General features: G+C 44.1%; 2 protein-coding genes across 2 annotated transcripts; both read left to right on the plus strand.

Moving 5' to 3' along the window:
* The first annotated feature begins 399 nt into the window (after positions 1-399).
* LOC108367032 (uncharacterized) lies at positions 400-1,653 on the plus strand. The gene has a single exon (XM_017621555.1). It carries the CDS (start codon positions 400-402, stop codon positions 1,651-1,653), a length of 1,254 nt encoding a protein of 417 aa, XP_017477044.1.
* A 2,557-nt stretch (positions 1,654-4,210) lies between these two features.
* On the plus strand, positions 4,211-5,596 carry LOC108367034 (uncharacterized). The gene has a single exon (XM_017621556.1). It carries the CDS (start codon positions 4,211-4,213, stop codon positions 5,594-5,596), a length of 1,386 nt encoding a protein of 461 aa, XP_017477045.1.
* The last annotated feature ends 8,553 nt before the right edge of the window (positions 5,597-14,149 follow it).

A 14,149-nucleotide genomic window follows, 5' to 3' on the forward strand; every position in this document is an offset into this window, starting at 1 on the left:
AAACATTGTCTAATATTTATATTGTTCATTTCAATTCAAGCTATGCACCCTGTGCAAGTGTTTCACTAATTCATAATCGTTCTCATTTAGTTCATTTTTGCTAACTATTGTACTACTCTTGTATTGAAGTCTCTCTCCTTTTTTGATCGCTGCATTGAATAAACGTGTTTGGTAATTACGTCGAGTCTTTTATTCAACATAATTTTTGTTGCCTCCTGTGAGGTCTAAGAACCGTGCGAAAATTAATAGTTTAAGTTGCTTAATTTCGCGAATTTATAATTTTTACGTAATTTCAAACGATTGCTGCGATATCATTGGATTTAATTCGGATCGCGCAAGATACGTGTACTGCCATAACCACACATTGTATTCTACACTGGTACGTAAATATATATGTAAATGGCAGAAATAAATCTGCGTAAGTTTCATGCATCGGCTATTGCCCGTGCACTGGAGCAAGTGCGGAAAGCGCGCACCGGCGAATTAGATGCATCTAAGGCTGAGCAGCTGCTGAAGTCCGCGAACTCCCATTACGAGCGCATGCTTGCAAACCACGAAGCGCTCCTTAGCGCCGCCAAGGAAGAGGAGTGGGATGTGCATGCCGCATGGTGGGATTCGACGGAGGACATGTACAACGAATTATGTGCCAGTCTTATGCGTTGGGGTGTGACTGCTGGTGATTCGTCCGAGGTTCCCAGCAAACCCGATGTCGATTCAATGATGGAATTAAAGCTGGAGCGATTAAATATTCCGACCTTTGACGGCGCATTACATAATTGGTTGGCATTTAAGGATGCGTTCGAGACTTTAGTGCACAACCGAGATTTACCCATCGCATACAAGCTCGGTAAATTGCGGCAAGCTGTTCCATCCTCAGCGGTGCCGTTAGTTGGTGGTCTCTACTCTGGCGGTTACGAGGAACTGTGGGCAGCTTTGAAGAAGCGGTATGACAACCCCAAGCAGTTGGCAGAAATTCATGTGGCGCGTTTCCTTCACCTTTCATTGGCAGCAGATGAATCGGCAAAGTCTTTGCTGAATATAGTGGATGTGGCTAGCGGTTCTTTGCGCGCGTTAGCCGTTATGAAGTTGCCATTTCAACAGTGGGATGCACTTACGGTACCTATTGTGGTATCAAAGCTACCTCCGTTAACAAAGCGCGAGTGGTGCATGCACTGTTCCCCAACGGAATTGTCTAGTTTGTCGGATCTAATGGAATTCTTGGAGCAAAGAGCACAGAGTCTGTCGACCGAGCTTGTTCGGATCGGCGATGGTACAGACACAGTGTCCGGTCGTCAGCTACAGCGGTCACCAACCGCGCGCACTGTGAAATGCAACCTTTTAACAGAGGAAGGGAAGTGTCAGTATTGTCGAGGGGCACATAGGGTCATGCGCTGCCCAACTCTACTGGATTTACCACCGGAGAAGCGTTTTGAGGCCCTTAGGAAGTCGAGCCTATGCTTTAATTGTTTGAGGTTGGGGCATGCATCTAAGCAGTGCTCCTCTGGAGGATGTCGCCAATGCGGCCGCAAACACAACACCATATTCTGTCGCGAACTAAAGCCTGCCGCGCCTTCATCAAGGATGGTAGCGGCTACTACCACCACCTCATCGCAGCCGGGTGTACTAGTAGCACCGGCTCAACCTTCGTTATGACTATCTGACTCTGTGATTGGATGCCATGCTCAGGGTGATCAGACAATACTTCTCGCAACAGCATGCGCATATGTTTCTGGTGACAATTCGGAGGAACGACTGGCAAGGATTTTGTGCGACCCTGGATCACAAGTAAGTTTTATTACTGAGCGTTTTGCTAATGCTCTGAGTCTTCGCAGAAGCAGTTATGAGGTCGCGGTCGAGGGCATTGGTGCATTATCCTGTACACGTACAAAGGGCGCTGTGGCAATAACGCTCAAATCAACCCACTCAGAATTTTCTTTGGCAGTTCAAACGTTGGTCATCACATCAATTACTTCAGTGCTGCCAACAGCGCAGATTGATGGGAATCAGTATGGACACTTGGTTGGTCTGCAAATGGCAGACCCACAGTTTGGTACTCCGGGAAGAATTGACCTTCTATTAGGAGCTGACGTTTGGGGTCTCATTTTGGAAGGAGACACTATCAGAGGTGGTCACAATGAGCCACATGCTCAACTTACGCGTCTGGGTTGGGTCATTTTCGGGCCAGCCTCCGCGAATTCGACCAGCGGTCCATGCTTACGCTCGTATGGTGCCCATATTTTGAAAGAGTCTCGGTTGGACGAGATTGTCAGCCGCTTTTGGGAGCTCGACGGGGGCCTGATGTCGACCGTATGGCTGATGACGAATGTGAGCACCTATTTTCAATGACTCACTCACGAACACCAGAAGGGCGTTACATGGTGCGCTTACCAATACGATCTAATGCTCCACCACTTGCCTCCGATATACAAATGCGTACCCAATATGTGGAGTTTATGAGGGAATACATCGACTTAGGGCATATGGGAGCCTTNACTTTACAACAATTTTATCGCTTGGAGCGCCGCCTTGCCTCCGATATACAAATGCGGACCCAATATGTGGAGTTTATGAGGGAATACATCGACTTAGGGCATATAGGAGCCTTAGGTATCGCCAATGATTCTCCTCGTACATATTACATCCCGCATCACGCCGTGATGGAGAAGTTCCGCGTCGTTTTTAATGCCTCAGCGCCAACGTCAACCGGTGTTTCGCTTAACGATGTACAGCTGGTGGGTCCAACTATTCAAGACTCGCTGATGGATATTATTTTCCGATTTCGACGTTACGCAATTGCTCTCACGGCTGACGTTGAAAAGATGTTTCGCCAGGTGTTAGTGGCACCGGAAGATAGAGATCTTCAACGGATCTTATGGCGCGACTCACCCATCGAGGAAGTTACCATATATCAGCTGAAAACGGTAACATATGGCATGGCGTGCAGCCCATATAATGCGGTGCGATCATTGCGTCAGTGCGCAGTCGACAACTATAGCTTGGTGAGCGATCCTAATCAGGCCGATTCGGCGCGCAGTGCCATTCTTTCCTCATTTTACGTCGATGACTTTCACACAAGCTGTACTGCGGTTAGCGAGGCGGTTACGTTGGCGAATAACGTGTCGACGATTTTATCGGCAGGCTGTTTCACGCTTCGAAAGTGGAACTCGAATAGAGCTGCCGTACTCGAACAAATTGGTGAATCCTCCTCAGTAGCTGAACGCAACATTGACGCCCCCATAGCTACAGTGCTAGGCCTGCGCTGGGACCCCGCAAGGGACGAGCTGTTGTTCAAGGTATCTCTGAACCACTATATGGACTCCTGACGAAGCGGCGAGTTCTTAGTGAAGTAGCCCAGCTGTATGATCCCACTGGATTTTTGGCGCCGGTCGTTATATCAGGCAAGGTATTTATACAGAGTCTTTGGGCCTCGGGTGTATGTTGGGATACTCCACTACCTCAAGATCTGTGCCGAATTTGGTCGAAATTCCGCGGTGATTTGGTTACCCTCAATAAAGTTCGAGTACCTCGATGGCTGGGTATGAGTACAACTAATCGGACTACTCTTTATGGATTTTGTGACGCCAGTCAGAAGGCATACGCTGCGGTGGTTTACGCACATACGATTGACACTGATGGAAGTGTGCTGGTATCGCTGCTCACCGCTCGTACAAAGGTTGCGCCGCTTAAAGGCACCACGATCCCTAGACTGGACACTGAGTGGAGCACTGCTGTTGGCTAAAACGATTGGCACGGTTCGCAGGGCACTAAGTTTGGAGGAGGCTTCTGTGTATTTGTTGTCGGACTCCAGTGTAGTCCTGTCTTGGCTACGCAAACAGCCAATTTTGTTGAAACCATATGTCACCAACAGGGTCCGCCAAATACAACAACTGACTTCTACTGATTGCTGGCACTATGTACGTTCGGCCCAGAATCCAGCGGATTGCGCCAGCCGTGGTGTAACCCCTTTGATTCGGCGCCCGAGTTACAGGCTGACGAACGCGTTGCTGCGAACAGTGAGGAAAAGGTCAGAGTTCTTACGTTCGTGTCCTCTATTCAATATCAGCTTACCACACGACTCATTGATGGGCGCCAGATTCCATTAACACAACGGTATAGTTCCATAAAACGACTCCTCCGAACTACAGCTATAATCCTCCGCTGGTTACCAAGGCAACGCCTTCTCCGGCAGAGTATTGTGACAACGGAAGAGATGGATGGCGCGCTTGAATTGCTCATTCGTATTGATCAAGCGTCCGCGTTTCCTCGAGACTTACATTATTTGCGAGAAGGAACAACTTTACCAAATTCAAGCCCACTGCTCCCATTTAACCCATACTTGGATGACCATGGCATCATAAGGGTAGGTGGACGCATTACTAACTCCGCGTTGCTAGAAGAACATCGCCACCCAACTATACTTCCGAAGGTCAGCGATTTAGTTAGGCTGCTCATACTCCAAGTTCACATCGACACACTTCACGGTGGTACACAATTAATGCTACAGACTCTGCGGTACCGATTTTGGATTATCAATGGCAGGCAAGCGGTACGCAGCGTCATCCATAAGTGCGTGATTTGCAGAAGACACCGTGGAGCTACTATTACGCAACAGATGGCCTCATTACCACGACAACGAGTCAACGTAGCACGACCATTCCTGGCGTCAGGCGTGGACTACTGTGGGCCTTTCACGATACGCATTGGCACCAAACGAAGTCGGACTACCGTGAAGACCTATCTGGCAATTTTCGTCTGTATGGCAACCAAAGCTGTGCATATCGAGTTGGTGGATGACTTGTCATCCATGGCCTTTATTGATGCTTTCACGCGTTTTGTTAGCAGACGCGGCCAGTGCCGAGACCTATACAGCGATAATGCCACGACGTTCGTCGGTGCTAATCGGCTAATGCAGGAAGATTTAGCCACCTGGCACAGCAGCCAGAATCAACAATACCTTGCTAATCTTGGGACTCATTGGCACTTTATTACGCCTAGCGCTCCCCATCAAGGTGGACTGTGGGAGGCGGCGGTGAAGTCAGCGAAGCGACATTTGGTACGTGTCGTAGGTAACCAGGCAATGTGGTATTCCAAGCTGCATACACTGGCGGCCCGCATTGAAGCCTGTCTGAATTCACGCCCACTTATTCCGCTGAGTGATGACCCTGAGGACAAATACGCATTAACGCCTGGAGACTTTCTCATTGGCGCTCCACTCATCGCAGTGCCTGAACCTGAGGTAGCGGAAATTCCAGTTAATCATCTAAAGCATTGGCAGTTGTTACGCTGCCTCCATCAACAATTCTGGCACCGGTGGAGCGAAGAGTATCTGTCAACTCTACAATCGCGGAGTAAATGGCGGCAACGTGTCGAGAACATCCAGGTTGGTGATATCGTATTGGTTAGACACGAGAACCTACCTCCAACACACTGGCGACTTGGTCGCATCACAGAAGTTCACCTAGGCAGTGATGGACTGGCGCGCAACGCGACCCTAATGACCGCATACGGATTGTGCACCCGGGCAGTGCAGAAACTATGCTTGCTTTTCCAACCTGATGATATCGAAGCAGATGCTCCGACCGGGCAGTATGTCTAATATTTATATTGTTCATTTCAATTCAAGCTATGCACCCTGTGCAAGTGTTTCACTAATTCATAATCGTTCTCATTTAATTCATTTTTGCTAACTATTGTACTACACTTGTATNTCTTGTATTGAAGTTTCTCTCCTTTTTTGATCGCTGCATTGAATAAACGTGTTTGGTAATTACGTCGAGTCTTTTATTCAACAAACATATATAAATATAGAGAAAAATATGAGGATGAGGATACCGATAAAAGTAGAGATGAAGATAGAGGAAGAAAGATTAAAATAAAGGCAGTTGTAGAGAAAAAGATATAGATAGAGGCACAGAGACTCAACCCGGGAACTATTTCGGGATTTTAGAGATTTTCGGGATTCTCGGGACTTATCGATATAATAATCGGTACTGTGTCGGTTTTGTTTACGATATTTTTGTCGATATTATTATTGATTTTGCTATCGATGTTGTTATCGATATATTCGTCGATTTTGTTGTAGATATTTTTATCGATTTTGTCATCGATATTTTTATCGGTTTTGTTACCGATATTTTTATCGATATTGTTATCGCTTTTGTTTTCGATATTTTTATCGGTTTTGTTATCGATATTTTTATTGATTTTGCTATCGATATTGTTATCGCTTTTGTTATCGATATTTTTGTCAATTTTGTTATCGTCTCTGTTATCGATTTTGTTATAGATTTTTGATAGATTTTGTAATCGATTTAGTTATCGATATTTCTAGCGATGTTTTATCGATTTGGCCATCGATTTTGCTGTCGATATTATCGATTTTGATATCGATATTTTCATCGATTTTTTTATCGATATTTTTATCGATCTTGCTATCGATATTATTATCGCTTCTGTTATCGATATTTTTTCATCGTGTGTGTTTTCGTTTTTGACGGATATGCTCTTAACCGTACCACGTATTCTACGTTTAAATTTAGCGGCTGTATCTCCGATACAGCCTGGAGACCAAGGCGAAGGTGCCGGACTGTTCCTTTTTTGTGAGTGGAGTGATTTTATCGAATGCTATTATCAATAGGCAAGCAGATAATGGTGATCCCTGTGGGATACCATTATCAAGTGGATACGTAGAGGAAAGATATCCGTTTACTTTACCATACATTTCCTGTATTTGAGAAAGCTTTTAATAAGATTCGTGATTTTTGGGCCGATTTTCCATTTCTCTAGTTGCCTTAAGATAATGTGGGCGCCGATACGGTCATACGCTTTTTGGAAATCGACGGACAGTACCTAAAAGTGGTTTTTGGACGAAAGTGTGTTTGAAAATAAGTGGTTGCGTCTATAGTACCACAACCTTTTCAGTAAGCTATTTGATTGGGACTGATACGTTTCGTGATGTTCGCAGCCCACATAAGTCTAGAGGCTAAAATTTCTTCCAGTTGTTGTTGTTGTTGCTGTAGCGGCTACAACAACCCCGCCCAGACCGGTTGGTATCTCAGTCGTTGTCGTCAAGCTCAACAAACGGAAGTCCCAAGAAGCGTGCAGCCTGTACAGGGTCTGTCCACAGTAGAGGTTTACGCCGACAGGCTTTGCGGCGGCGGCGTGGTCAACTTCAAAAAGAATCGGCGGCGGAGGCGACGCCGGCGCATCTGGAAACGCCGGCGCTACTGCCCATAAGATAGATTCCAAAGAGCCATGAGGCTACTAATCTTATCATGTCATCTCGTCAGCGTTGGGCATAAAGTTTTTGATATGTTTTAACTTTTTTGTTGTTTTATAATATAATATAAAAAAATAGTATTGAAAAGAATTGTCTACTGTGGAAAAAATCGTTAGATTACCAGTATTTGATCTTAATTTAACTGTAATAAACGCTTTCGATCGAAAATAGGTTACCTATGTTTTTTCTGAGTTACGCTATTTTTGGAAAAACAAAGGAGATCATATTCTTGTCCAGTGGCCCAAATTATGATAAAAAGAATTCCTTTAAAAATGTAATTTTCATTCCGTAAAATTGTGTTTTTATACGAGTAGTATTTAGTTCCTTCAAACGATGTATTTCAATGTACATACATCATGAAAATTTTGTACAAAATTCCTTAGGCGCCGAACGCCGCCGCCTCCGCCGCGCCGATATTTTCGTAACTCTGCGGCGGCGCGTGAGAAATCACAAAAAACGGCGGCGGCGGCGGCGTGGATCGTCGGCGTATTCCTCTAGTCCAAAGGGTCCAAGGCATTAATTGTGTGGGGTCTTCCGGTAATACGGAGAGATTTTTTGAGTCGTGTGGTGTCTTTCCGCATGCCGGACACTTAGTTTAACCTACTGCAGTAGCCAGAGGGAAGTTGGGCTATTGCGGTCCTAGTCTCCCGAGGCAGACGAAGCTCCGCTCGTCGATGTCAGGTGGTTGTGTGCGTAGAACGGCATTCACAGGTCTGGAGTCTACATAACTTGAGACTGACTCCTTGTGAATGCCGTTCAGGGCCTGTCGGTAAGCTGACGGGTCCAGGTTGCTTTATAATCCTCTGGACGTCGTCCGTCAGTTCATATAGATGTCTTCTGACATGCCTTGTCGAGGGCTCCTCTGCAAGCAAGTGTCTGTTCGGGTGTCCACGTCTGTGGCAGAGCATTGTGTTGTGCTCCTTTATGGGGAGCATTTTCGCATCGTCATGCAGGTGGTGTTCTGGCGACATCAAAAAACATCCCGTCGCTGTCCGAAGTGCAGTGTTTTGTTGCGTCTGCAGCTTCATCCACTGCGTCCTACTTGCCCCCGGCGACCACATTGCTGCTGCGTAATTTAGAACCGGCCGGCCAATTACCTTGTATGTTTCCAGCAACGTTTGTTTGTCTTTGCCCCAAGTACTGCCGGCTAGTGAGCCTCTGTGGGAGAGAGGAGGTCTCTATGTCTTCTAGCAGCGTGAAGTGGCTGACGGTATCAAACGCCTTTGACAGATCCAACGCTACTAGAATAGTTCTCTCACAGGGGTTGCGGTTTAGGTCACGTTTTATCTGAGTGTTTATGACGTTAAGTGCTGTTGTTGTGCTGTGCACTTTACGGAAACCATGTTGATGCTTCGCTGGTGCCAGGTGATTCGTAAAATACGGGAGCAGCAAGGCATCTTGTGTCTTCGCTACCGGGGAAAGGAGTGTTATCGGGCGATAAGACTCTCCTTTGTTGGCTGGTTCCCCCGGTTTGAGTAATGAGACCACTCTCCCCATCTTCCAGATATCTGGAATGACGAGAGTGGCCATTGAGAGGTTGAGGACCTTGGCTAGATAGTCTACTCCTGCAGGATTCAAATTTTTCAGCATCAACATGCATATTGCATCGGGAGGGAGGCTTTCGACACGATGGCTACGTGTTGCAAGTCTTCAGATGCTCTTCTCGCTTATTTACGTTCACAAGCTGCCGAATCTCCGTGTTGAGATACATGATACGGGGATATCCGGGATCGGCCTGACAAAGTTTGTCACGCTCATTGGCTAGAACATCCGCTTCAGTAGAAAACTTTTGGACGGGGTTCCGTTATGCATCCTGCTGGTACGAAGCGAGCTACAGCAGCAGTGAAAACCCTGCGGAACTTAAGGTCACCTAGGTGAACGTCGGTTGGTGCGGGGAGCGCAGCGAAGATGCTTTCAGCAAATTCCGCTAAGCCTCTCCAATCAGCTTTGGTTAAGTTGAAATATAGGTCTGGTGTTCCGCGGAAGCAAAGTCGGCAGGTTTATCGATCGAGATGACTATGGGCAGATGGTCTGAGGCGAAGGTCAGCATAGGTCGCCATGATACGCTGTTTATCAGACCAGCGCTTACTATTGTTATGTCTGGCGAGCTGCAGCAGCTACCCATAATCCTGGTGGGTGCATTGTGCAGAATGTCAAATCGTCTATCTACTCAGCCAAGTGTGGTCCCCTACGATCGTTTGACAGGCTTGAATACCAAAGATCGTGATGCGCATTAAAGTCACCAACTACCATACGGTTTTCACCTCTGAGGAGCGCACATATTTCAGGCTGATATCCTGCCGGGCAATATTTCATGCCTTCCCATGAAGACGGTTATCTCCTCTATCTTACTCTGAAGTCCGTTACAGTTGAATTGAAGGAGCTTCGTGTGGTTCGGGAGACGTGTTGTTATGCGGGGGGTGAGGGATGTGTGTTGCCTTACCGCCATTTGCTGTGTGCACTGCTGTGGAGGTTGCCGCCCTGTGGTGGTGGTGGCTGGCGTCGCAATTGGGGCTTGCGACTGTGCAGAGAAACACGGGCCCTCGAAGTTCCTCGTCCAATCTCGCATGGTTCGCAAACCTGAACATGCCCTAAAGTGGCACCAGCCAAGGCAGGTGTTGCACTTGACTCATGTCACATTACGGAATATCCTGGTCTGACACACCGTGCAAATTGTAGGAGGAACCAGGAGTTATTGGCGGCGGCGTGTGGGTGGTGGTGCGGTTGTGTGGTCTGTCGTGGTTGTGGTCTGATCTATTGTGTTGTTGTGCTGTGGTGTTTGTGTTGAACTGCTCAGGCGGACTGGGGTTTGCCGTGGAGGCTGCTCTGTTTGAGTAGCAGGGGCCATAAATGATGTCCACTGCCGATGAGTCCGTAGGCCTGAGCAGACTCTGAGGGGAAGGTAGAGTTGTGGTGTAGTCGCCTCTGGCATACACAGCAGGTGTAAGTTTCCCAGGCCCAGGGTTTGACTCGATGCCAGCCTTGAGCAGAAGAATACGTAGCAGGTGTAGCCCTATGGACGAACAACTTCTGAGATATTTCACCGACGTAAACGGGGTCAGATCGCCGAAACAACAGCCCTTGGTTGGGTAAAACCCGAGTCATTCCGGTACGTAGAACCGGCTGTCGTACATTTCCAAAGCAAGGGGTAAGAGAGATGGGTCTATAGTTGTTTGCGTCTCCAGCGGGCTTGGTTGGCTTGAGTATGGGAACCATGCACGCAGTTTTCCAAAGTTGTGGTTAGTGTCCTTGGTCGAGAACAAGGTTGTAAAGATTAAGCAATCGATGTTTTACTTCGATGGGTATTTTTTGGATGATGTGTGTCGAGAGCCGTTGATTTGTCAAAGATCTTGCAGCTATTGCGCCTTGAGTTCGCGGAAAGTATCTGTAAAGTTTGAATCGGAGGAAGCAGACGAAAAGGAAGAACCGAAATAGTTGGCAATTTCCAGTGCTGTGGTTATCGTTAGGAGAGTTAATGCTGTATAGATAAGAAAGCTTTTGAAACCAGTGAGCTTCTTAATGTCACTCCAAACGTCACTTGGGTTTGATATGGGACAGATTTTCGATGTGGTATTTTCAAAGCTTTGTTTTTTAGCTATTTTTACAGCTCTCTTGAAAAGGGCAATAGCTCTTTTATAGGCTTAAAGATTGTGTTCAGAGTGGGAGCGTTTATAATTTTGGGTATTGATGCAGTTTTACTGTATTAAATATGCTGTTTCTATTTCTGCGATCAATTTTTGTATAACTTCTTCGATTTTTGTACTGTATGTACTGAAAATGTGCCACATCGCAACCGGACCAGAAGTGCTCCACTAGCGCTACTGGATTGCTCCATATTCAACATTAAGCGCTCTCCCTTATTTAGCATTGTGTCATTAGAAAAAAGCGCTTCTTTGTTGCTCCTAAAGAAGCTCTTGGTTGCGTTTTAACTAAGTGCCCCGTTAGTGCTCTTTTAAAGCCTTTAAAAAGCCCCGCATACAAATTATTAATTTTATATTTTTCTAAAAAAAAATGTAGCCTTTGTAAATCATTTCATGTATTTAATTGATCATTGAAAATTTTAATTAATCATAAAAGTGTTCATAAAACGTCGCAGAGTGTCATTTTTGGCGAAATGGTAATATTGCGAACAAAGTTGTATGAACGACATATCGCAACTCCGGATTGCAAATGTAAAATTAAAAAAATTCCGCGCGTGGGAGAAAAAGAAAAGTTCTTACAATTATATTTCGAAGAAGCCTCAACTGATATACTTTTTCTTGAAGTATTACTTTGCAATGACTGCCAGCTCAAATACTTAGGCAATGTCGCAATTTTGTCGCAAGAAAGTTTCCATACAAAAGTAATCAGCTGTGTCGCAAGGTGGCAAATTTTGCGATAAAGGCGACATTTGCAACAACTTTGCGACGTTTCATGAATCCCACTAAAGTAAATAAATCACTTATTAGATTAATCTAAAATTATGTTAAGTCAAAAGTTCAGTTACTCGAGTAGTCAAGATTTTGATTAACCTAAAACTAAAATATTTGAGTAATTTGCTTTATGATTAATCCACATTATGAGCAAAATTAGTAACCAAATTACGAAAGTACTCTTCTTTTTCAAAGATTAATATGAAATATTTTTTTTCATATAAACATTGTACAGAAGAAGTTAAGCATTTTCAAAAGCAAACTTTTTTAACGAGCAAAATAATTTTTTGAGTAATCATATTTTAGGTAATTCGATTAATCATCGTTTTGAGTAATCTGTGAAGAATGCCCGAGTTATGAATGTATACAGAGATATTTACAGTGACGAGCAAAACTGTAACATGGTGTAACACTTTTTATTTCAGCCACCGCTATCTTTCCAAGTTCTAACGACTTTCATACTTTTGTTGTATATTCTTATTGGCACACCCCTACTCCCTCTCTCATAAAGATTTGAAGTGAATCCAACAACAATAATAAAACCAGCAGGCAAAAATGTAAATTAAGGCCAATGTTACAGTTTTGCACTCACTCTCAGTTTTGCATTTTACAGTTATCTTTTACTTAGTTGGAAGTAAGATGACGTTTTTCTGCATTGTAATTTATTCAAGAAGAGATTACCAGTAAATAATATGGTTAATCAGGAAACACAAATGTAAATAATAGATTTACTGCGGAAACGCGGGTCCGTAGGAAAAGTGGCAAAAAATTGTGGAGCTGCCACGTGAAAATGTTAAGACTGAGAAAAAATATAGCCTAAAATGTTATTAAGGACAAAGGAAGTCTGCCAAAAATATTACGGTCCGATATCTTGTGAACTTAGTAGCAAGTACCGCTGCAGCCACTATTACAGAAGCGTTTAAGGTAATAAAATCGAATGCAAATCAGTAGACAGCGAGCTGAAGAATTGTCAAATTGAATGCAAAGGCATAATAAAAGAAGAAAAACCATTTTGATCAAAATATATGTGCGAGAGTGGTAACATTTTGCCGGATTGCACGAAAACCGGACCGTTGCCTATTGGGATATGTTAGCCCTTACAGAATGCAATAAAAAACACATTTTTAAGATTTAATTGAAGGTTAGTTGGTCTGACAAGATTAAATTAATCGCTTTCAATCAGATGGCCGGGCATGGCATTGGATCAAAGACCCAAATTAAGCCTAAGCGCATCATGTAAGGCAAACTGTGATTCACAGTGGTCGGTCAATAATAGTTTGGGGTTGTATTTCAAAAATATTGTTGGTCCGTTAGTACGCATTATGCGTAAAGAACAGTATCTGTTCATATTTCAACAAAATTTGCAAGATGTCGAAAAATGAGAGTTTCTGCGAAAAATCACCCAAAATATTCTGCATATGTTCGCAAAGACTGGATGCAAAAGCAAAAATTTGCTATTTTGAAATGACCTCCACAATCCGCGGATATGAATCTCGTCGAAAAGTTGCGAAATCAACTAAAAGCGCAGCTTACTAAGTATGCAAGTCCGTCCAATGGAGTACATGAGCTATGAAAGCAAACCAAGGATATATGGGAGGCTATACCTCCAGAATTTTTACAGAGATACAAATAAGGTATGCCAAATTGCATCCAGGAACTAAAACAAGGAAAACCATATTGAACATTGTGTTAAAAATTCTTTTTTTTTTGAAAATTGTCAAAAAGTTATTAAAAATATATAAGTGCAAAACTGTAACATATGCCTTAATTTACATTTTTGTCTGCTGGTTTTATTATTGTTGTTGGATTGACTTCAAATCTTTATGAGAGAGGGAGTAGGGGCGTACCAATAAGAATATACAACAAAAGTATGAATGTCGTTCGAACTTGGAAAGATAGCGGTGGCTGAAATAAAAAGTGTTACACCATGTTACAGTTTTGCTCGTCACTGTACGTGTATGATTGGAGTTACTGATATGCCGGAACGCTGTCACGCCTGTACACGACGACTGTTCAATGCTAACTGACTGGCTCTTGCAACTCGGCCACTCCTGACTCCTCAACAGGTGTAAAGATTGGAAGGAGTTTAGTATTGTCTTAGCTCTACAGCCGCATTTAGGTGAGCATTAAAATGCCCCACAATGATTCCAAAAGTAAAACGCAAGTAAAAACGTTGAGTCTTAAAGTGGGAATGTTTTATTCGGCTCATCGCCGTTCTTTTATATGCTTACAATCTACCTTATGAGTAATCTAATTTACAAACTTACATTTCTAAGTTGTTAGTCATGCTTATGATTCTACGTTGTTGTGCATGCATACATAAATGTATATGGGTTCAATCGAGTTTATGTTATTGGAGAAGTGCAGCGCAAGCTAAATTGATTTGAGTACTTTGGCCTAGTTATTGCCAAAAGTATATTGAACTTTTTACTTAATATTGTGTGAACATTTTGTTTTG

This window comes from Rhagoletis zephyria, unplaced genomic scaffold, assembly GCF_001687245.7.
Source record: "Rhagoletis zephyria isolate East Lansing unplaced genomic scaffold, Rhagoletis_zephyria_1.1 Rzeph_scaffold_02508, whole genome shotgun sequence".
In the NCBI taxonomy this organism is placed as follows: domain Eukaryota; kingdom Metazoa; phylum Arthropoda; class Insecta; order Diptera; family Tephritidae; genus Rhagoletis; species Rhagoletis zephyria.